The following is a 24,525-nucleotide window of genomic DNA, read 5'->3' on the forward strand; positions in this document are numbered from 1 at the left end:
TGTAAACTATACATTACCTAAGGTTTCAAAGCCTTTTCATGGAAATCACATATCACATGATCCTTTTTGTCAGAGTTAGCGGCATTGCTATGGATCCTTAAACCTGTCTTATGACTGATAAAGCCGCTCGGACTCCTGGCCTCTTTCCTGCTATGAGGCCACTAGTCTCACCTCAGACATTGCTTCTTGGCTTTGTTCTCTCACATAGCTGTGGTTGACATTCAGCTAACCTGTAAGGACGACATCAATACAGACAAGGACACACCTATACGGACCTCCTATGGCAGGTGGATGAAGTCCGCTTACATTCCCTGGAACAGGCAAGATGGTCACAGACTATGCAGACAGGCACCTTTATTGGGTTACCTACAGTAGGTTATGACAGGTGTAGATAATGTATTTCTACACAACCCTCTCTGCTATATTTGTTGACCCCTGGGCCGCCCAATGTGAGGATACTACATCACATTACACATGGCTTCCTTCTGCTGGTTTTGTCAGATAACTTACAGTGGGATACAAGGCTGCCGGCAAACACAGTGTATTACCTACTGTTTGAATGCCATCTTCACCCTGTACCACCTCTCCATCCGCTGGTTTCTCACTGCTCGTCAACAAAGTCTCACTGTCTCAAGTCAACAAATAAATAAATTAATAACAGTTTGTGCAGTGTTTAAACTCATCTGCTTAATTCCCTTCTCTCCCCCCTTTTAAACTTGGCCTATAAGGATATAATAACATAGCCAAGTATAACACTATACACCTGTATACAGGGATATAATAACATAGCCAAGTATAACATTACACCCCTCTAGGCGTTGTCCAGGATATGGGGGACATCTTTAACAATAGAATATACAGAATTGTCTTTATTTCTACAACATTCCCCCCTATGAAGACTATTCTGTCCCTATAAAAGAACCTCACTCATCTGTCCCAATGCACCGATTCCTCTTCACCAGTTACTTGACGGATCATTCCTAGTGAATGACCCCCATTGAGTGGACTTGTGCATAGGAAAGTCAGATGTTTTGACCCTCATCTTACGTCACTTATGGGGGTCATAACAACAGGTTATACACATACTATATATATCAATACTCCTTCAAGAACCTGTAGAGAAAACACAGACATATTAGTTATATCATAGAATAAGTAATCCCATGAAGTTATCATATACCATCAGATTATAATTTATCTAACTGGTCTACAGACAGAAAATACAAACACCAAAACCATGGACAAAGTACAACCATAACCCTACATTTACATAGAGATTAAGTTTATTGTTCTCAAAGACAAAATAGCCATACACTTTCATTGAAAGACAAACACACAGTACCAAACCATTCTTATTCAACAGAGATAACACAAAAAAAACTTGCTAAAAAGTCAACACAACTCAATTCCCAACTTTATTTCTTCCAACAATTGTTACAATTTCAATCTCAGACTTTGAGCTATTACTGAGCAAAAGTATCTGTCTGTACCGTGCTTGCTACTCAAAGTACAAACCAAGTCCCATATGTTGTGATCTAATGTGTACATGGAATCTCCTTTACCACTGCCAGGTAAAAATCCAGTCCAACCTCGGTTCTTTTCCAGAGATGAAGCCTTTATTTAGATTCCGTCCCAGAGTGACGACCAGTAGATCTAGCTCTGACGTTATAGAGTTATGAATGAATGTACTACATACTCAGAAGCTTTACCTCCATTCATTCATACCCTCTCTATGTTCTTCCTTATTCCTCCATCTTGTCTGTCCCTATCATCCCTTCTTCCACAGTCTATATACCATTTCTACCTCATTGGTTTACATTGAAGAACATTTGATTGGACAGGAGCAGGACAATCTGGTTTTCATGACTAAACATTCACTTTTTGATTGGTCCAAGAGGCTGATACCATTGTGTGTTGGTAACTATGCAAATGTTCCTTCCTTTGGAGAGAAGGTTCCATGGTCGGCCTATTGTTTAGAGATGTGCTATGTAAACAATAAAACCTACCAGGGAAAACAAAAAGTGATCTTTGAAGTTACCTTCACCAATTGTCCCACATCTCGCTTATCCGCCAGGAGTGTGATACCTTTAGACTCTACTCCTTATTTATTATCCTGCTCCAATCTACACATCAAACAAAGTTTGGAAGGAACCATAAAATGCAAGACTGTTGCAGGCCCCATCCAGTCTGTGGAGTATAATTAAATGCTAATCCAATGTCCTTCAATATTAAACCAATGTTCAATCCCTATATACACCTACACACATATATATATACACATACATACATGCCTACACCATATTCTGGAGATTAAAATACAAATCACCTTCTGTCACTTGCATTGATACCTTTCTAAAGTAACTAAAAAATCACATCCATGACCATTTCCTTCATTAGTTCCAAACATGAATATCTAGTAACTTAGACTTCAAAACATCACACTTACAAAGTGAGACTCTACTCCACCATCTCTATATTAGAGATATAAGGAACACATCTGTCTCATAAGTACCAACTGCTCAAGTCTCACCCTGCTTTCCAGAATACAAATAAACATAAACATTTTCTGCAGTGCAACAACACATGCAACGTCAGAAACTCTTACATGTCGTGACAATATAAACCATTACAACACACAACAAATACAAGCCTTCTTTCTGACTTGATTTTTTTTTTATTTACTACTTACATTCTGCTCATCTCACTGTTTTATTAAATCATTAAATTGATGGGTTAAGGCATCATCTGTACAAGACTTGAAACAAGCAGATGCATATTTCTCAACAAACTTGCTCCCAACTTCCATCTTACAAGCACTACTACTGACAGAAACAAAACAAGACAAGTTTACAACCAGTAAATAACTATTCACTAACCAGGGATAAAGGTTGAATACAATCTTCCCTAAGGCAGTCACACCCAGAGTCTCGTTACTTCACCCACACTTGACTGACCATAGCTCACCAGGCCAAGAGTGATCCCCTATTGAAGCCTGAAGTCCTCTAGCGTCCTCTGCCTCTTCGAGGTCAGTGCTGTGGGACTGTCCTCTAGGGATCAAGGATACTCTAGGAACCCTTTCCCTCCTACTGGAACAGATCCAGAGGGCGAATACGACTATAAGGGCGGTGCAGAGTTCTCCCGGTAGGGAGAAGGAGTCACTCATTCAATCAGCTAGCCCAGGTATAACTATACTGCAGGGTTCTTCCTAAACAAATGTCGTGCCATGCACTTTTACTCAGTCTATAATATGCTACTCACCAGACCTGGCGCCCAAGGACAGGAACACACAGAGCACTGTAAGGAATAAGCTTTCTTACCATTTAACAGCGCTGTTTTCACAGGTCTGTGCGTTCCTTCTCGGGTCGCCTTCATGGTCCAGATGTGCAGCATTCTGTTGAGGTGTAGAGGCCACGCCCCACGTTGGGCGCCAAAAAATGTTAGGGTGAGACTTATAATAAAGTCTCCCAGGTATACCTGGGTGCTGCCTAATCAGTGATGTGACAGCTGTCCGTGAGAATCAAGCAAGACACATGCCTTCAGTGTTCAAGCTGATCTGATTTATTCAGTGAAAATCTTAGTTATATCTTAACAGGAGAACTGTAAAAAAGGTGGGAGGCAAAAGCCGAGTAGGGTCCGGGGGATGTCACTGCCAGCGCCTCCCGTGGTCGCCGGCTGATAGGAATGGCCCTAACTTCTCTCCCTCCCTCAACAGCATCACCAGCTGGAGGGAGGGAGATCAGAGCCGCCACAGGGATAGGTGCCAGGACACTGCTGAGTGATAGCAGTGTCCCAGGACTAAAACCAAAAGTTTATTTTTCCCCCCTTTCCCGCGTACCCCTTCAACCTGCGGCGCGTACCGCAGGTTGAGAAACCCTGATGTAGAGGACACCAGGGCAGCATAGAAAGGTAAGGATAACCTTTTTGTTATGTTCTCCACAAGGGCAGCAACATACTAAAAGTTTCAATAGAGTGGAATACCCCTTTGAATTTGAACAGTAACAATGTATTGCACAATAATCGCACAGCTTTATTGTGTCTCTCTAGCGCTGTGTAATAGCACCGTGATACACAGCTGACTGGCAGCTGCTGTTGAGCAAACCTCATGATAGCTTCATTAAAACTGTCAGTGAGGAGAGACAACACCTATTAGACTAAATCTGACGCTTAGGTGAAAAGGTTTTTATACCCCACAAAGTATAGTCCCACTGATTCCAGCGAACGTCCAAATGATGTGTACATACACTGAAAGATTTAAGAACAATTAATAACAATTGTGTCAGGAACTCACCTGACCTGGCTCCTGCGGCGTCTTCCCCGGCCTCTGCTCCGGCGGTCGGCTCGAGAACCCGCCGGAGCTCCGCCCGCCGGAGCAGAGTGACGTCACGGAGACCCGACGGCGTCCCTAGTAACCGGGGACGCCGCGGTCTCACGTGACAGTCAGTCAGCTGACCGGTCAGCGCAGCTGATGCAGCTCGTGCGGGCTGAGTGGCAGATCGCTCTGCCACTTGGTCTGCAGCACCGCAGCTGCAGTGATTGCTGGATCAGGAGACCGGACCAATCAGTGTCTGGTCCGGGCTCCTGGTCCAGTATAAAGTAATGTGAAAGCCAGCTGGTATTTGCTGGCTATTAGTTGTTCTAGTCCCAGCTCCCCTGCTCCGTCCCAGCGTTCCCTGCCCTATATCCTATTCTGCCTGTCTTCTCGTGTTCTTGACCCTCCGCCTGACCTGTGACTATTCTTTGCTTGCCGATTCTGTACTCCGTTGCCCGTGTGGTTTGACCTGGCTTGTTGACTTCTCTTTATTGTGTTTGTCCGTCTGTCGTGTTTTGTGTTCCACGTATTCAGTACAGGGAACGTCTTCGTGGTTGTCCGCGACCGCCTAGGGTCGACTGAGGCAATTAGGCAGGGACAGTGGGTGGGATTAGATCAGGGCCCACTGTCTGGTTGTGTTTGCCGTTGCTGACAAATTGTATGGTCAACTAAAAAGATCAGATCTATGACACATGAAGAACTTTTCGTTAATCATTTGATCGTTGTCTATACACACGCAGAGAGATTGTTGGTTAAAATCGAATGATATGACGAGGTTCTTAAATGGGACTGTAGGTTGAAGGGAGTGATTTTATTTATATAGGACTATATAGTACAGTAAATGTCATTCCCATGCTGCAGTGAAAGGCTAGTAGTGGCTGTATGGGTAAGAGCTATAATCTGACTATTTAGGGGGTGAATATTTGCTCTGAGTGCAGGAAACCTAGCTACACCTCGGTCCTTCAGTTCAGACAGATCTTTGCGAACCCTGTGTATCAATAACCCCCTTTCTCCACCCGCCATATACCACTTATAGCCATTTGTAGCCAGCACAGTGCCAGCCTCTTTAATGTTATGAAAGAGATGGGTGTCCTGTAACTGGCCAGAGACGTAAAGCAAAGGAAATCCCAATGTGACTACTACAGGCAAACGTCCCAGCTCTGGTCTTGACCCTGCAATGGAGAGTATGAGAAATAGCTGTGTACCATGACTCTAATATCTGTGGATGTTAGAACCTCAAATACATTATATCAAGAAGTGAAGAACAGGAAGAATCTTGTAGTGTAATATTCAGTAAGAAACGAGACAGAAGCATCAGCAGACATGTAATAATGTTTTGTCATTTCTCCCATAATTCTCCTCTCTCTACAGACAAGGTGACCTTTATAGAGCGCCGCCGATTAGATCTTATTAGGAGGATAATAAATGTGGATCCAGTTCTACGTGATCTCCGGGACCAGGATCTACTGACTCAGGAACAATACAATGATGTGATAGAGAAGAGAACGCCCCAGGAGAAGATGGAGAAACTGTGCGATATTATCAGACACTGGGAGGACACTGAGAAGTATACGGCGTATGCAGTGCTCCGAAATTACAATGGACAGATCATCAGAGATCTGGAGTATGAGGATAATATACGTAAGTCGGAATCACTGTATAAATACATAGTCTGACTAATGTGTGATGGTAGAAAATAGTCACAATAGTGACACAGTGACCCAGATTTATAGGTCTGTCCGATACAATAAGACACATAACATTTTTCTATGTTCTGGAAGCACAGACAGAGATATGAAAGGTACCATGTAGCAGTTTACAACGTGAATACATCTGACAGATCCACTTTAACCCAGTGAAATCGGTCCGTCCTTGCTCACTTTTATAACCAACATCTCTCACATCAATGGTACATGGTTTCAGTGTCATTTAATTGTGATGGGGTCATTTCCCCACTCACTAAGGCCAGTAATCATCTATCTGTGCAACTCAACTCAGTAAAGCATATGTATGCAGACTACTGCACCACTTACATAGCCACCAAGCTGTCCCCACATCTTAGGGTGGTATTACACGAAGCGATTTTTTTCGATTAACGATAAACGATCTCCAACGATCGCAATAGCGGTTGCCTAATAATCGTTCGTTTTACTACACGGAAAGATTATCGGTTATATTGGAGCAACAAAATTCAAGAACACTCCCCTTTCAATTTGCGAATGAACAGGGAACGGCTAACGACATCTTATTCAAACGAACGATGTGCGAACGATGTGTAAAAGACAAACGATAAAAATAGATCCAAAACCTATTAAACGACCAACGACCAATCGTTCGTCGTTTAATCGTTGTCTACTATTACACTTAAAGATAATCGTTTAAATACGACCGATTGAACGATTATTCGAACGATAATCGCTTCGTGTAATACCACCCTTACTCCTTAATATACTTTGTGCTGCTGATAGCAGGAAGTGGTCATAATAATGTGACTGGATGCAGTCCTTGGAGAAGTCCTGGTCTGCATCCAGCTTTTCCAGGCACCCAGAGTGGAGTTCAGCCAGCAGACGAATGTAGCAAACCGCTTTGCTGATACTGTACATCATTTCCAGTGCTTGTGTTTGGACAGTACTTAGGTTCATACTTGATGTACCATACAGCTGTATGAGGGCATGTCAAATGTTGCTGATAACAGTAACCATTGAGGCACTCCGCAATCCCAGCAACAGTGACCAGTCTGCATTTACCATCTGCGGCCTGCGCTGTGCCATTCAGAGTGCCTTATTACTTTGGTCCAACACCTCTGACACCATCGCCACCATTGTTTACAGATATTTATGGTATGAGTGTATTATTGTGATATATGATAGCATAATTACTGTACTACATAATTATGTAGTACTGAGACAGATAAGCAACATTACTGCAGTGTGTGAACAAGGCCTTATCGATGAGGTCACAATCACATAACTCTCTATTTGACATCAAATCCCATCAATATATATTTATTTCTTACAGCTGTTGCTGAGGCACAGGGAAGTTCTCTGCCTTCAGTCCGAGGAGGTGAGTATAATCATCATATTAAATGGAAACAAAGATGGGTAAGCCTTGAATTGTTATTGATAAACTTGTAGCATATTAAAAACCCTCTCTGAAGCCTTAAGGGCTACAACCTTCTAGCTCTAAATGGCATGTACATTAAGGCCCTATTCCACGGGCCGACTGGAGGAGCAAACGAGCGCTGTTAGCGCTTGTTTGCTCCTCGTTCCACGCTCGCTGCTGCCGCTATTCCATGCAGCAGCAGCGAGCGGGTGAGTGTGGGAGGGGCCACGGGGAGCTGCGGGGGGGCTGCCCCAAGGATCGCTGATTGTCCGGGCAGCCCATAGGATACAGCAGTCCTATTCCACAGAGCACCGGCAGCAGATCGTTTCTGGATCAGTCATTTGTTTTTCAACATGTTGAAAAACAAACGACTGCAACGATCAGCCGATATGAACGATGTTGGCTGATCGTTGCTGTCAATTCCAAGGGACGATTATCGGCCGATATCGGCCAATAATCTTTCCGTGGAATAGGGCATTTACCTCTCTGTGGCTTTATCTGATTTGTCGTATCCCTCAGAAGTGCACGGTGTAACACTGGCATACTACCACTATTGGTTACCCTTCTATATGGTCCATCACCATCTGCTGTTGGTAGAGTGAGCCTTTTTTTTCTGCTGGTCGTGCTGCATACATTTAAGGGGAACTCTGGAATTTTTTATAAAATGCTGCCCTTATTTACAAACATAATAAACTTCTTATTCTCTCCTCACCATGCTCCTTCTGTGTCCTCCTGGTCCCCTGCGATGTCTCTGTCCCCTCTTGAACGCTCCCTCTGCCAAAACAGACTAATCTCAGTCATTGGATGGGCAGGCTGTCACTGCTGAGACTATTCCGTCCTAAAACAGGTGATGTCAGCGGTCAGCAGGGGACCTGCCTTGATGCACCATATTGTCCGACCTGTAGAGCTGATATCATAGATTGTTTGTTTGTTTTTTGTATACATGGCACATAAATATAATTGAATATAGACATTAATAATTTCTTATGCCCAGCTTCCAGCTTTAACAGACGCACAGTTAAACCTACATAACACCCCTCTAACCAAACAAGAAGTTATGCCAATTATCTATACTAAAAGGGAAGTCACCAGGCCCAGACGGAGCATTCAACCAATATCGCTGTACATTTGCACCCCTTTTAGCCCCACACTAGAGATGAGTGAAGTGCTCGGACTCTTGGTCCGACGGCAACGGCGCTCTCTCATCATGCCTGCGATCCCCATTGCATAGTTGCGCTCACAGGAATATGCGGCCAGGATATTCCAGGGAATCGCTGTTGAATTCCCTGGAATATCCTGGCCGCATATTCCTGCGACGCAACTATGCGGCCGGGATCAAAGTCATGATGAGAAAGCGCCAATGCCGTCGGACCAAAAGTCCGACGGTCCTCTCATCTCTACCCCACACCTGTTGCATTTACACATTGGATCAGATCCAATGGAAAACCTACTAGCCACCATTGTTATCCTTCCTAAACCAGGTAAGCCACCTAATACCCCACAAAATTTTAGGCCTATTTCACTGTGATATTATAATTTATGCCGAATTATTAGCATCTCATTCAGCTGCAATATTGCCTTTTCTGGTAGATAGAGATCAAACTGGCTCAGTCAAAACTAGACAAGCTTACAACAATACAAGGCCAATAATCAATAATGTGCATCACATCACAGTTACGGGCCGGCCAGCAGCGTTGGTCTCTCTGGATGCTGAGAAGGTGTTGGGATCTAACTGGGGTTGGGAGCCTGTCACCCCGGCACGGGGGGTGACCGGTCCTCTTTAAGATAGAAGCTTAGATAGAAGCAAATTATTATTAATTAGCATTATTTTGAGGCTTAGAAATCACAAAGAATCTTTACATAATTCCCTACAACTACTTTAGAGATTTGGCAGAATCTCATCCTGCAAGCAAAATCGGAAGCATTACCTATGCTTATACCTAAGGAGGAGATAATGAGCCTGAAAGCCAAAAAGACTCAATTTGTTATTTAGGCAATATAGCAGTCCCTCTGTCAAACCTTCCATAAACATAACTTACCTTTACTGGCAGATTTGCACACTTTGGTTAAGCAGATGAATAACACAGAAGTGTAATGGATAGGAAGGATAGCAGCATTTAAGATGCTTCTGATACAAAAACTTGTGAATCTTTTTAGGTCATTACCTATTCTTATTCCTCAATCTTTCTTAATTAAGGTCAGAAAGTTAATTTAGTCTTGGAAATACCACAGACCCAGAATATATTATGCTGTTCTGATAAAACCAAGGAGGCTAGGTGGCACAGGGCTCCCGGACGCTTTTTTATATTACACTGTCATGCTCCTTTCCCAGCTACGTTTAAGGTTGACACTTGATCTTACCAAGCATTAGGTCCAAATTGAAAATCATTATACTGAAGAAGGAGATCTATGCTCATTCCTATTCTTCCATCACTGGTCAACACCATGGCCACTAAATTTCCCCAAACAAAACAGTCCTTCTCACCCTGGTACTACTAGGCTGCTGCTGTTAGCCAAACAGCAGCAGCCTAGTAGTACCAAGGTGGGAAGGGCCATTTATTTTAGCCCTTCCCAGCCTAATAATACCAGCCTGATACCTCCCCATCCAGGAGTGACATTCTTTGACACTGGGACTAAGGGTACCCGGCTTTACCCAGTACTCTTGGCGGTGGGTACTGGGGTAATATTGTGGGGGTTAGTGCTAGCCACTTTAACACAGCTAACACTGAGCCCTTAGTAATGGATGCCATCTATAAGACAGCTTCCACTACTAAGCCAGTAAGTAAATTAAATAAAACACAATAAGAACTTTTTTTTTTTCAAGTAAAAACACCCCCACACCTCTTGCTGACCATTTTATTTAACATCCACCAGTCATTATCGTAGTCCAACGAATATGATGTAATTCACCAAGTCCCGCTCCTGGAGCCGGTCCTGGGAAGGAGATATCCCCATCGGAAGCCCGGCGTGCTCGCTGCAGAGATGAGTCCAACGCCCATAGAGAAAGAATGGACTCCTCTCTGCAGTGCTCGCCAGGCTTCCGACTGGGATATCTCCGTCCCGGCACAGGCCCCAGGAGCGGGACATGGCGAGATGGGGTAAGTATCCCGGGCTCTAGCGGGATGCTCAGGCAGCCTTCACCCACCCATGGGGAGTTACAGGTTCCCTTAACGACCCCCAAAACCCGTGCCTTAACGCAAACGAGCGTACATTTACACCCGCGGTTTACCCGATCGCTGTGTGTAAACAGATGGCGATTGGGTAATGATGGCTGCTGTAACATACAGCAGGCCATCTTAGCTTGTCGGCACGGGGGGTGGATTACACCCCCTGTGACGACGATCGCTGTAATTGGCTGATTTATTCAAATCAGCCAACTACAGTGATTTTCCGGTTCCTGGGTCATCGGTGACCCGGGGCCCCGGAATTCAATGGTGATTGGTGCTGTCCGAGACAGCACCAATCACCATCAGCGTGTACAGTGGAGGAGGCAACGGTGCCATCCCCCAGATCTCCACTATTGGCTGGCCATCCCCGGCCAATGGCGGCGATCACAGTAAAAATAAATATTATTCCTTTTCTCTGCACCCCTCAGCTAGGTAGCTGAGAGGTGCAGAGAAGGTGTGTGTTGTGTGCAGGCACCATACTCACCAGATCCCGGCGTCCGGACAGAAGATCTGCGGTCCCGCGCTTATTGCCTCCGACACCAAAACGGACAGTGAGGATAATTGGGGGGATCCTTCTTTCCTCCATTTATCCTCATCATCATTATCATCATCATCATCATCCAGTGATGATGACTATTGACCTAAGCGTCCAAGGAGGACGCCTCGGGCTGCCCGCCAGACACGTTGTCCCATCCCGCCCCCTGCTCCTGAGACACGTTATCCCATCCCGCCCCCTGCTCCCCAGACACGTCATCCCATCCCGGCCCCTGTCCCCCAGACAAGTGACCCCATCCCGCCCCCTGCCCCCCCGACAGGTGACCCCATCTGGACCCCAGACCCCCAAAATTATCAGCCCCAGATTCCTGGCTTCATGGCAACGGCGGGAATCCAAATTAACCCCACAGGTCTCCGAGAAATAGACTTTTTCAAGCTCTATTTATCTGGTGACCTTGTAAATTTGATGGTGGCACAAACAAATCTGTACGCGCACCAATTTATCGCCCAGAACCCATCCTCTTCTTTTGCTATGCCCATGGCGTGGACCCCTACTGATGCAGCCAAAATGACAACATTTTGGGGGCTCCTGCTGCACATGGGCCTAGTAAAAAAAAACACAATTCAACATTACTGGAGTGGGGATATTATATATAATACCCCACTTTACAGAATGGCCATGGCACGGTTTCGATTTGAAGCCCTCCTGGGCCTTAACTGGCATCCATGTAGACTACTGGTGTGCCTGCCCTTGCCTCATTGTTGCTGGGCCTTAACTGGCATCCATGTAGACTACTGGTGTGCCTGCTCTTGCCTCGTTGTTGCTGGGCCTTAACTGGCATCCATGTAGACTACTGGTGTGTCTGCCCTTGCCTCGTGGTTCTCTGTGTCCTCACTGCCATGCTCTGACTTCACACTACGTCTGCGGAGAAGCGGCACTGGTTGCCGGGGGCCTGCCGATCGCACCCCCGCCAACCAGCCAGCTATTTTATTTTATTTTTTTTACTCTTACTCTACTGTGTCAGGCCTAATTTTTGTGAGGTTCCACGCCTGCCTCATCTAAAGGCCGGTAATGGCCACTTTATGTTTTTTTATTTTCTAACCCTCAATTTAAATTTTAAAATCAAATCGACTTCAATTCAAGTGCAGTTTTGCAGGGCTGTCTGGTCATCTATTGTATCTCCAAGATACACGCCACTGTTCAAAGGAACAGACAGTGATAATGGTGGATCCTAATTTAGCATCCTTGTGTTATCCATTTCGAACCATATAATCTGTGGATGTCTGCGGGGGTTCTCTGCCGTCCTTTCATTTTTTAGCTCGGGCCTCTTAAGAAGACTGTATTGTTATTCTTCGTCCCTACCTCTAAAGAGATGCCTATCACGCACAACTGCATGAGGGTGTGAGGCTAAATCTAGCCATAATACGGCTATTTTAGTTTTAGGCGCAGCAGCACTGCCGTGGGTAAGCGCCAACAGGCGGTGCTCAAACTGCTGAACAGCACCTTCTACCTTCCTTGGATGTTTTAGCTGTTTTGAAAGCAGGATTGACCAGACCTTTTACCAGTAGCTTCTTTCCTTCCTTGGATGTTGTAGCAGCCTTTTTGAATGCAGGATTGACCAGGTCTTTTTTTATACACAGGCTACCGCACTTGCCGTCTCTTAGAGACTCTTTAAAGGATTGAAAGTGTATTTGATCAAATTCCGTGGCCTCTTAAGCAGACTGTATTGTTCTCTGTGTGCTCACTGCCATGCTCTGATGTCACACTACGTCTGCATCCTTGTTGCCGGGCCTTAACTGGCAACCATGTTGACTACTGCCGGGCCTTAACTGGCAACCATGTTGACTACTGCTGGGCCTGCCCTTGCATCCTTGTTGCTGGGCCTTAACTGGCATCCATGTTGACTACTGCTGGGCCTTAAAGGGGTTGTCCAGCGAAAAAATGTTTTCTTTCAAATCAACTGGTATCAGAAAGTTAAATAGATTTGTAATTTACTTCTATTTAAAAATTTCAAGTCTTCCCATACTTATAAGCTACTATATATCCTGCAGGAAGTGTTGTTTGTTTACATTCAGAAACAGTGCTGACATCTCTGTTGTTTGTTTACATTCAGAAACACTACTGACATCTCTGGCGGAGTCAGGAACTTTCCTGAGCAGGAGAGGTTTTTCTATGGGGACTTGCTGCTGCGCTGGACAGTTCCTGACTCCGCCAGAGATGTCAGTAGAGAGCACTGTTTCTGAATGTAAACAAACAACACTTCCTGCAGGATATATAGTAGCTTATAAGTATGGAAAGACTTGAGATTTTTAAATAGAAGTAAATTACAAATCTATTTAACTTTCTGAAACCAGTTGATTTGAAAGAAAAAAAAATTTCACTGGACAACCCCTTTAACTGGCATCCATGTTGACTACTGCTGGGCCTGCCCTTGCATCCTTGTTGCTGGGCCTTAACTGGCATCCATGTTGACTACTGCTGGGCCTTAACTGGCATCCATGTTGACTACTGCTGGGCCTGCCCTTGCATCCTTGTTACTGGGCCTTAACTGCCGTCCATGTTGACTACTGCTGGGCCTTAACTGACATCCATGTTGACTACTGCTGGGCCTGAACTGGCATCCATGTTGTCTACTGCTGGGCCTTAACTGGCATCCATGTTGACTACTGCTGGGCCTTAACTGGCATCCATGTTGACTACTGGTGTGCCTGCCCTTGCATCTTTGTTGCTTCGCCTTAACTGGCATCCATGTTGACTACTGGTGTGCCTTAACTGGCATCCATGTTGACTACTCCTGGGCCTTAACTGGCATCCATGTTGACTACTGCTGGGCCTGCCCTTGCAACCTTGTTGCTGGGCCTTAACTTGCATCCATGTTGACTACTGCTGGGCCTTAACTGACATCCGTGTTGACTACTGCTGGGCCTTAACTGGCATCCATGTTGACTACTGCTGGGCCTTAAGTGACATCCATGTTGACTACTGCTGGGCCTTAACTGGCATCCATGTTGACTACTGCCGGGCCTGCCCTTGCAACCTTGTTGCTGAGCCTTAACTGGCATCCATGTTGACTACTGCTGGGCCTTAACTGACATCCGTGTTAACTACTGCTGGGCCTTAACTGGCATCCATGTTGACTACTGCTGGGCCTTAAGTGACATCCATGTTGACTACTGCTGTGCCTTAACTGGCATCCATGTTGACTACTGGTTTTGGACAACACAGATTACTGGGTGTTCACTCTCCTGGACCCATATTAGAGACCGAACTTTTCCACTGTCATTTCTGCCGAGGAACGCAGTATGAGAGTGAATCAATATCAACAGGCCCTGGTGCAAAACCTGAAAATGTACTTCCCATCTGACACCACTAGCGCCAGAGGACGTAGTTCTGTGGGCCAAAGAGCGGGGGAGAGGAGCGGTGGAGCAGGCAGCTTGTCAAGGGGCAGGGGAACACTCTCCAAGGCCTTTGACAGTTTCATGGCACCCCAGCAAGACTATGTCAACCATCCCCAGTCTAGACAGAGTAGGGGGAAAGCCTTCAGGAAGATGGTGAGGGAGTACCTTGCTGACCATACCACCGTCCTTCCCGATCACTCTGCTACCTACAACTACTGGGTTTCAAAGCTGGATACGTGGCCCCAACTGGCGCTTTACGCCTTGGAGGTACTGGCCTACCATGCCGCTAGAGTGTTGTCAGAGCCGATCTTCAGTGCAGCTGGTGCCATCATCACTGATAAGTGCACCCGCCTGTCCACTGACAGCGCTGACAGGCTGACATTTATAAAAATGAACAAAGCCTGGATCTCACCTGAATTCAACTGTCCACCCGGGGAAAGCAGCTAAACATGAAGATTCTTGGTATCTCCTCTCCTCCTCCTCCTCCTCCTACAATTCTCAGCCAACTGCCAAGTCTTCTTCCGCCATGCAGGGTCTGGCCTAATTATTGGGAGGCTCAACTGCTTCCTCACTCCTAATGGTTCTCTGTGTCCTCACTGCCATGCTCTGACATCACACGACGTCTGCGGAGGAGCGGGACTGGTTGCCGGGGGCCCGCCGATCGCGCCCCCGCCAACCAGCCAGCTGTTTTATTTTTTTTTTTGTGTAGCCGTGGCCGGGGCCTCACCACCCCCGGTCGAGAGGCATCAAGTGTACCCTTGATGGTGAGTGCTGACTGACAACTGGCCTAGCCAGTTAGCTGTCAGCACCCGGGTTCATGTCCACTACATATCCCAGCCCCTGGACTCACTCCAATTTTTGGGAGGCTCACTTGCTTCCTCACTGACTTGTAATGGTTATCTGTGTGTTCAAGGCCCTGCTGTGTCTGGCCTAATGGTTCTCACCGCCATGCTGTGTCAGGCTGAATTTTTGGGTGGTTCATGATATGCTACCTCTGTTTTAATGGTTCCCCGTGTTCTCAAATTCCAGGGCCTCTTAAGAAGACTGTATTGTTCTATGTGTCCTCACTGCCTGATGTCACACTACGTCTGCAGAGAAGCGGGACTGGTTGCCGGGGGCGCGATCGGCCAGCTGTTTTTGTTTTTTTTTTTGTCTAGCCGTGGCCAGGCCTCTCCACCCCCGGTCGAGAGGCATCAAGTGTACTCTTGATGGTGAGTGGTGAGTGAGAGCAGGCCTAGCCAGTTAGCTGTCAGCACCCGGGTTCATGTCCACTACATATCCCAGCCCCTGGACTCACTCCAATTTTTGGGTGGGCTCACTTGATTCCTCATTCACTTGTAATGGCTCTCTGTGTGCTGAATGCCATGCAGTGTCTGGCCTAATTTTTGGAAGGCTCACTAGCTTCCTCACTCACTTGTAATGGTTCTCTGTGTGGTGAATGCCATGCTGTGTCTGTCCTTGCCTCCTTTTTGCTGGGCATTAACTGGCATCCATGTTGACTACTGCTGGGCCTTTACTGACATCCATGTTGACTACTGCTGGGCCTTTACTGGCATCCATGTTGACTACTGCTGGGCCTTCACCGGAGTGACTCCAGCGCTGCAAGGCTACAGTGCTAACCACTGAGCCACCATGCTGCCCTTGCCTCCATGTTGGCTACTGTTGGGCCTTTACTGGCATCCATGTTGACTACTGTTGTGCCTGCCCTTGCCTCCATGTTGGCTACTGCTGGGCCTTAACTGGCATCCATGTTGACTACTGCTGGGCCTTAACTGGCATCCATGTTGACTACTGCTGACTCCTGGTGTGCCTGCCCTTGCCTCCATGTTGGCTACTGCTGGGCCTGAGCTACTGTAGCTTGCGGCACGATCCGAAAAAAATCAAAGAGGCCTCCCAAGTCATCCAGTAAGACAACTGATGCAAAGGGGGGAGAGCAAGGCCTATGCCTGTGAAAATATGTTGTTGGTCAAATATAAGGACAAATGCGATGTCCTTATTTTGACCACAATTCACAGGAATAGCGCCACCCCTGTCACTGTACGTGGTACCACAAACGTGGTGAACAAACCTGATTGTGTTCTAGACTACAATCAGTATATGGGAGAAGTTGATCTCTCAGATCAAGTCCTCAAACCATATAACGCCACGAGAAAAACCAGAACGTGGTATAAAAAGGTGGCCGTATATCTGGTACAGACAGCGATGTACAACGCTTTTGTGCTGTAAACAGGCAAAAACACAGAAAAATGCAACAGCTCACCGCAATGGCAAGATACAGACCCACTACAGACATGAAAATAGTTAAAAGCAGCCCCCCCAACTGCCAAATAAAACTTCCATAAAAATAATGAGGCTCTTACGGTGGCCTCATGCTCGGGACAGTCCTACACTGTACTATGGCTTCTCCATGGCATGAAATACGCCTATGCTCTGGGCATGCAAGATCCGTCTAATACCAGCAAGAGTAATTACACCACCTGAGTGTTCTGTACCAATGTTACGGCCACCCGGGGAAATTCCTTGAATTCCAGGAGGCAGTAATAAAAACCCTGATATTCGGCAGCCAAGGAGAGGGCCCCAGCGCTTCTGGATATGAAGGACCCCGTATCGTACAGGGACAACATTTTCCAGGTGACGTCCCCCACACTGGAAAAAAGGGGAGATCCTAAAAGAAGTGCAGAGTGTGCCAGAAAAGTGGGATCAGGAAGGACACCATTTACCAGTGTGACACCTGTCCTGATCACCCCGGCCTCTGCATAAAGGATTGCTTCAAGGCGCACCACACGTTGGAGTTCTACATTTTCTTAATTCTGTCCCTTTTTCCTATTTCAGGGGTCACGTTAGTCCAGGGATTATTCTGATCGCCATTATGGAGTCGGGAAGGAATTTTTCCCCTGTGATGAGGCTACTGTCGTCTGCCTCACGAGGGTTTTTTGCCTTCCTCTGGATCAACACAGGTTGAATTTGATGGACACCTGTCCTTTTCAACCTTATAAACTAATAATTGGCCTAATACCCCCAAATAAATTAAAATTGTCCCTTTTCCCCAACTAAATAGGTATGGCCGCCATTCCCATTAGAGGCTTGTCATGTTGCATTTACAAAGCCTCTGTGCGGCCAGGACAGTAGAAATCCCCACAAGTGACCCCATTCTGGAAACTACACCCCTTAAGGAATCTAACAAGGGGGGCAGCGGGGATATGGCTCCCTGGTGACGGGAACATTAGTGCTGTGAAAGTGAAAAATATTGTATTTTTCATCTTCACAGCACATGTTCTACATATGTACCCATCACCAGTGGGGTCCATATGCTCACTGCACCCCTTGTTAGATTCCTTGAGGGGTGTAGTTTCCATAATGGGGTCACTTGTGGGGGGCTTCTACTGTCCTGGCAGCACAGGAGCTTTGTTAATGTGACATGGCCTCCATCCTCCATTCCAGCCTCTAAATGGCGCTCTGTCCCCTTTGGTGGCTTGCCCTTTGCCCATATGGCACATAATGTCCACATGTGGGGTATTTTCGTACTCAGGGGAAATTACCCTACACGTTTTGTGTTTATTTTCTCTTTTAACCCCTTGTGGAAATGAAAAAAATCAACGTTAGACCAACATTTAGTGTAAAAAAAATTAAATTTTTACACTAAATCATTGATCTAGTCTTTATTTTTTCATTTTCACAAGGGGTTAAAAGATAGAAAAGACACGAATTGTGTAGCGCAATTTCCCCCAAGTACGGAAATACCCCACATGTGGACATAAAGCGCCATGCGGGTGCAGGGTAAGCCTCCAAAGGGAAGGAGCGCCATTTGGCTAGAATGGATGGTGATTGCCATGTTGCATTTATAAAGGCCCTGTGTTGCCAAGACACTGGAAACCCCCCAAAAGTGACCCTATTCTGGAAACTGCACCCCTCAAGAAATCTATTAAGGGGTGCAGTGAGGATATGGACCCCTTGATGACGGGCACATTTGTGCCGTGAAAGTGAAAAAATGAAAATTTTCCCTTCTACGTCACATTGTTCCACATTTGTGCCCGTCACCAGTTGGGTCCATATGCTTACTGCCCCCCTTGTTAGATTCCTTGAGGGGTGTAGTTTCCATGTGGTCACTTGTGGGGGGTTTCCAGTGTTTTGGCAGCACGAGGGCTCTGTAAATGCGACGTGGCCCTTGAAATCCATTCCAGTGAAATCCAGCTTCCAAAAGCCAATTGGCGCTCCTTCCCTTTTGAGGCTCGTCCTGCGCCCGCTTGGCACTTTATGTCCACATGTGGGGTATTTCCGTACTCGGGAGAAACTGCGCTACACATTTTTTTTGGGTTGTTATTCCTTTTATCCCTTTGTGAAAATGAAAAATTGAAGGCTAGAACAACGTTTTAGTGTAAAAAATTTTTTTTTTCTTTTTTCACGCCACATTGTTCTGAAAATCTGTGAAGCACCTGTGGGGTCCAGGTGCTCACCGCACCCCTTGTTACATTCCTCGAGGGGTGTTGTTTTCTAAATGGTGTCCCTTTAGCTGTGTTTTTTATGTTTTGGCACCCCAGAGCCTCTGCCAAGCTGAAGTAGTACAGTCAAAAATTGCCAAATATAACGGAGGCATTGAAATTCATTAGGCGCTCCTTTATATCTGAGGCTTGTGGTTGCGTCAAACAACGTATTAGGGCCACATATGGGGTATTTCTATAAACTGCAGAAACGTGGCAATCAATATTGGGGTGCATTTCTCTGCTAATAGGTTTACAATTATGAAAAATATTGGATTACAATAAAATCTCTGCATAGAAAATTTTAATTTTCAAATTTCTTACACACTTAGCTTTTATTTCTATGACTCCCCTAAAGGGTTAAAAAACTTTCTGGATGTGCTTTTGCAGAGTTTGAGGTGCGCAGTTTCTGAAATGGGGTGCTTTGTGGGGCTTTCTAACATACAGGCCCCTCAAATACACTTTGAGGCTATGTTCACACTACGTACGAATCCGTACGCATTTCGTACGGCGCCGTACATGTGCGGCTGAAACAACGGGCGTGCGAATATTCGATGTGCGGGCGGATGCGTACGCAATGTGTACGCAATGCGTACGCATTGCGAACGTACGCCCGTAGTCTACTTACGCTTCCCGAGCCCCCTACAAAGTGATCTGACAGCGGTCTTTTACTTGGAAATCTTCGCCTAGCCCCGGACACCCCACAGAACCTTTTGGATCGGCATAGAAGAGTGGAAAAATGAAGAAATCACCACTACGTACGGATCTGCGCGATACGCTACCGGCGTAAGTTACAGCCTTCCGGCCGGAAACAATGACCTGGTTCATTTCTTACGGCGCCGTATACGATCCCGGCGTACATTCGTACGAAGTGTGAACTGTGCGGCTGGGATCGTATACTTTGCATTGTACGCTAACTACGTAAGTTTCCGGCCGCATATTCACGGAGCGCACTACGGCCGGAAGCTTACGTATTGTGAACATAGCCCAATTAAACTGAACAGGTCCCTAAAAATAGCTTGTTGCAGTGCACGCATCCTCCTAGTTTGTATATATACTATATATATTTTTGGTGATTTCACCTGTGTATGTTGCTCACTGAGGGACTGTGGCTTTGAATAGGACTTTGCCTGTTTACATCCAATTGTTGCTGCTATTTACATTATTGTTTACATGGTTCACTATATATTGGAGGCTGCCTGCATTGCCACAGTTACTTTAGTCATTATTAATCTTCGTGCAATATATGACTTCATATAATCAGGGGCGTAACTAGGATTCATACTCACCTGTCCCAGCGATATGGTGCTGTCCCCCCTTCAGCAGCTCTGAGACGCTGTGCCCTGGGGTGGGGGGTGAGGGGTAACTGGTCTCTGCTGGTTTGGGCGGCTCTGAGACACCTGCGGGGTGCGGGCTGCTTTAAGACGCTGAGGAAAGCTGAGAGACCCCATTATAGAAGATGCCAGGGAAGCTGAGAGACCCCATTATAGAGGATGCCAGGGAAGCTGAGAGACCCCATTATAGAGGGTGCCAGGGAAGCTGAGAGACCCCATAATAGAGGATGCAAGGAAAGCTGAGTGACCCCATTATACAGGATGCCTGGGAAGCTGAGAGACCCCATTATAGAAGATGCCAGGGAAGCTGAGAGACCCCATTATAGAGGATGCTAGGGAAGCTGAGAGACCCCATTATAGAGGATGCTGGGAAGCTGAGTGACCCCATTATACAGGATGCTAGGAAGGCTGGGTGACCCCATTATACAGGATGCTGGGAAGCTGAGTGACCCCATTATACAGGATGCTAGGGAGGCTGGGTGACCCCATTATACAGGATGCTAGGGAGGCTGGGTGACCCCATTATACAGGATACTAAGGAAGCTGAAAGACCCCATTATACAGGATGCTGGGAAGCTAAGTGACCCCATTATACAGGATGCTACGGAAGCTGAGAGACCCCATTATGGAGGATGCCAGGAAAGCTGAGTGACCCCATTATACAGAATGCTGGGAAGCTGAGTGACCCCCATTATACAGGATGCTGGGAAGCTGGGTGACCCCATTATACAGGATGCCAGGGAGGCTGGTGACCCCATTATACAGGATGCCAGGGCAGCTGGGTGACCCCATTATACAGGATGCCAGGGAGGCTGGTGACCCCATTATACAGGATGCCAGGGCAGCTGACTGACCCCCATTACACAGGATGCCAGGGAGGCTAAGTGACCCCATTATACAGGATGCCAGGGCAGCTGGGTGACCCCATCTTACAGGATGCCAGGGAGGCTGGTGACCCCATTACACAGGATGCCAAGGCAGCTGGGTGACCCCGTTATACAGGATGCCAGGGAGGCTGGTGACCCCATTATACAGGATGCCAGGGCAGCTGGGTGACCCCATTATACAGGATGCCAGGGAGGCTGGTGACCCCATTATAAAGGATGCCAGGGCAGCTGGGTGACCCCATTATACAGGATGCCAGGAAGGCTGGTGACCCCATTATACAGGATGCCAGGGCAGCTGGGTGACCCCATTATACAGGATGCCAGGGAGGCTGGTGACCCCCATTATACAGGATGCTGGGAAGCTGACTGACCCCCATTACACAGGATGCTGGGAAGCTGGTGACCCCATTATACAGGATGCCAGGGCAGCTGACTGACCCCATTATACAGGATGCCAGGGCGGCTGACTGACCCCCATTACACAGGATGCTGGGAAGCTGACTGACCCCCATTACACAGGATGCTGGGAAGCTGGTGACCCCATTATACAGGATGCCAGGGCAGCTGACTGACCCCCATTACACAGGATGCTGGGAAGCTGGTGACCCCATTATACAGGATGCCAGGGCAGCTGACTGACCCCCATTACACAGGATGCTGGGAAGCTGACTGACCCCCATTACACAGGATGCTGGGAAGCTGAGTGACTCCCATTACACAGGATGCTGGGAAGCTAGCAGTGATAGTTACCATCATTCAGGCTGTCTTCTCCTCAGATCCTGTTCCGGTGAGCTAATATCCCACCCGCGGTGGGTGCCGGGGGCGGAGCTTATCGGAACCAGCCGGGGACTGTGTGGGTGAGGAGGAGGGGGCATGATGGGCTTCTTACCTGACCCTGGCAGCTGTTACTGCACAGACAGCTATTCAACAGCAGGGATAACTCTGCGGCCCAGGTCACTTGCTTCCCGTCCGTCCTCCTCCTCCTCCTCAATAATGGCGCCTGCCTCGGACTGTGACTCCGCCCCCCTCCCCCAGCGTAAGTGTACGGCAGAACAGAGAGGACCTGCGTACGTGCACTTACGTGGGGGAGGAGAAGACAGTTCAGCAGTGACTTCGCAGGCGGCCGGCCCATTAACCAGGAAGCAGCGCGGGAGGCGGCGACATAGAGATGCGGGGGCGGGCCCCATACGGGTAGGTGTGGGCCCGTCCATAGTTCAGATAGAGAGAGCAGACAGTCATCCGGGGAGAAACTGTCTGCAGTGCACTCTGAGAAGAGAGGAGACACAAATGACTAGCTGGCCGAGCCGGGCCCCTTGATGCGACGGGCCCCATAGCAACCGCTACGGTTGCTACAGCGGTAGTTCCGCCACTGCATATAATGTTTTCATGTCCCCTCACTGATTTATGTATTTGGTTCTGTTTCAGTCCCTTCATTTTTATGAATTTTTAAATAAGGAATATTTTGAATAAAGTCTATATTATATTCATTTGTGACTGTCCTGCATTTTTTATGATCCCTTGTGGATTTTTGGTTTGGTTTGGTATATATTCTTTTGTGCGTTTAGGACTTAATTACTTGGGTATTTTGTGATCAGATTGTCTGTACATCATGTTTTATACAGTACTGCTGCTGAAGCTACTACTAACCCCACACCAGGGCTGTGGAGTCGGTAAGCCGCAGCTCCGACTCCAACTCCTGAATTTTATCAGGACCGACTTCGACTCCTGAATTTTATCAGGACAGACTCCCGACTCCGACTCCTGCTCCTTCATAAATGGCCAGTCATATACCAGGGGAGTTATTTATCACACTGGCTCAGGTCAGCCATAGTGATATACAGGGGGTCACACATAGTAATATAGAGGTCACACAGTGATATAGAGGGGTCACACACAGTGATATAGAGGGGTCACACATAGTGATATAGAAAGGGGTCACACATAGTGATATACAGGGGGTCACACATAGTGATATAGAGAGGGGTCACAAAGTGATATAGAGGTCACACAGTGATATAGAAGGTCACTGTGGGGGCACGCAATAGCACGCACACACACACACACAGCCTGCTGCAGCCATAGCATACACACACACACCCTACTGCAGCTATAGCACACACACACACACACGCTGCTGCAGCCATAGCACACACACACAGCTTGCTGCAGCCATAGCGCGCGCACACACACACACACACACAGCCTGCTGCAGCCATAGTATACACACACAGCCTGCTGCAGTCATAGCACACACACAGCCTACTGCAGCCATAGCCCGCACGCACGCACACACACACAGCTGCAGCCATAGAACACTGAAGAAAAACACACAATCTTCTCCCAGAGAGAAAACACCACAGGACAGATGTTACTGCTACACTACTTATGTCTCCTCCTCCTCTATATTACACAGGATATCTCCATATTACACTGCTAGTCATATACAGTCATCCAGCATCCAGGAAGAGAACAGCACAGATCTCCCCCCACACAATGGACTCTCCAGCTCAGAAACAAACTGCCAAATAGTGACCGACAACTTTTCCATGACCACCCTTATGTAATAGGGCCAGTGTCCTATTAGAATGTTGCTCATAATATATATTCATGAGCAAAACTTGTAAAATTCATATCAAAATTCAATTCTACATTTTTTAAAGATTTTTTTTAAAGCTGGAGTCGAAACATTTTTTTGCAACTCCGACTCTGACTCCAGCCAAAACTAGCTCCGACTCCGACTCCACAGCCCTGCCCCACACATGTCCTGCACTGTCCGGCAGGTTTTATGGTGTAGGGACACTGCTGCTGACTCCCATAACATCACCTGTGGGTCACATACAAATATTCATGTCAGATCAAAATATCTTATGGATTTTATCTGCATTTACAGCGACAAGTCAGAAAACTATGGCGACAAATCAGGAGACTACGGTAACATGTCAAAAAACTATGGCGACAAGTCAGGAAACTTTTATGATAAAAGTAGATGAAATCAACTGCAAACTCTGTGGCAAGGTAACTATTATTATTAGAGATGAGTGAAGCAGGCGAAAATTTGTTTTTTTGCGAGGTTTGCATATTTTGGGTCAAACTCATTAAGATCTGCCAATCGAATGCTAACCAATTTCAATAAAACAGCCAAACTATAGTAGCTACAATACTGGGACTATTATAGAGTTGCCATTTTTTTCAACAAATTGTTATTGTTACAGTGTATAAAATTGGAAAATCATAATTTGAAAAAAATGTCAATCAGCCAATCATTGAATTTCCGCCATGGACAGCAGTGGACTTTGGTGGAACACCAGCATAAAATATATAAACTTTCTAAATAACCATTTAACACTTTCCAAT

The 24,525-nt window shown here is 46.6% G+C and overlaps 1 protein-coding gene across 7 annotated transcripts in view; it reads left to right on the forward strand.

The window, feature by feature from the left end:
- Positions 1–24,525, forward strand: part of LOC138770571 (uncharacterized) — a 277,918-nt gene that overhangs the window by 198,541 nt on the left and 54,852 nt on the right. For all 7 annotated transcript variants that reach the window (XR_011359470.1, XR_011359472.1, XR_011359471.1 and 4 more), the window contains exons 10-12: positions 5,681–5,950; positions 7,328–7,372; positions 24,062–24,186. Coding sequence is in view for 3 of the 7 variants with exons in the window: in XM_069949693.1 (XP_069805794.1) it covers positions 5,681–5,950; positions 7,328–7,372; positions 24,062–24,186 (440 nt within the window). In the remaining 4 variants the exon portion in view is untranslated. The remainder of the gene's footprint in view (positions 1–5,680; positions 5,951–7,327; positions 7,373–24,061; positions 24,187–24,525) is intronic.

Source organism: Dendropsophus ebraccatus, chromosome 1, assembly GCF_027789765.1.
Source record: "Dendropsophus ebraccatus isolate aDenEbr1 chromosome 1, aDenEbr1.pat, whole genome shotgun sequence".
In the NCBI taxonomy this organism is placed as follows: Eukaryota; Metazoa; Chordata; class Amphibia; order Anura; family Hylidae; genus Dendropsophus; species Dendropsophus ebraccatus.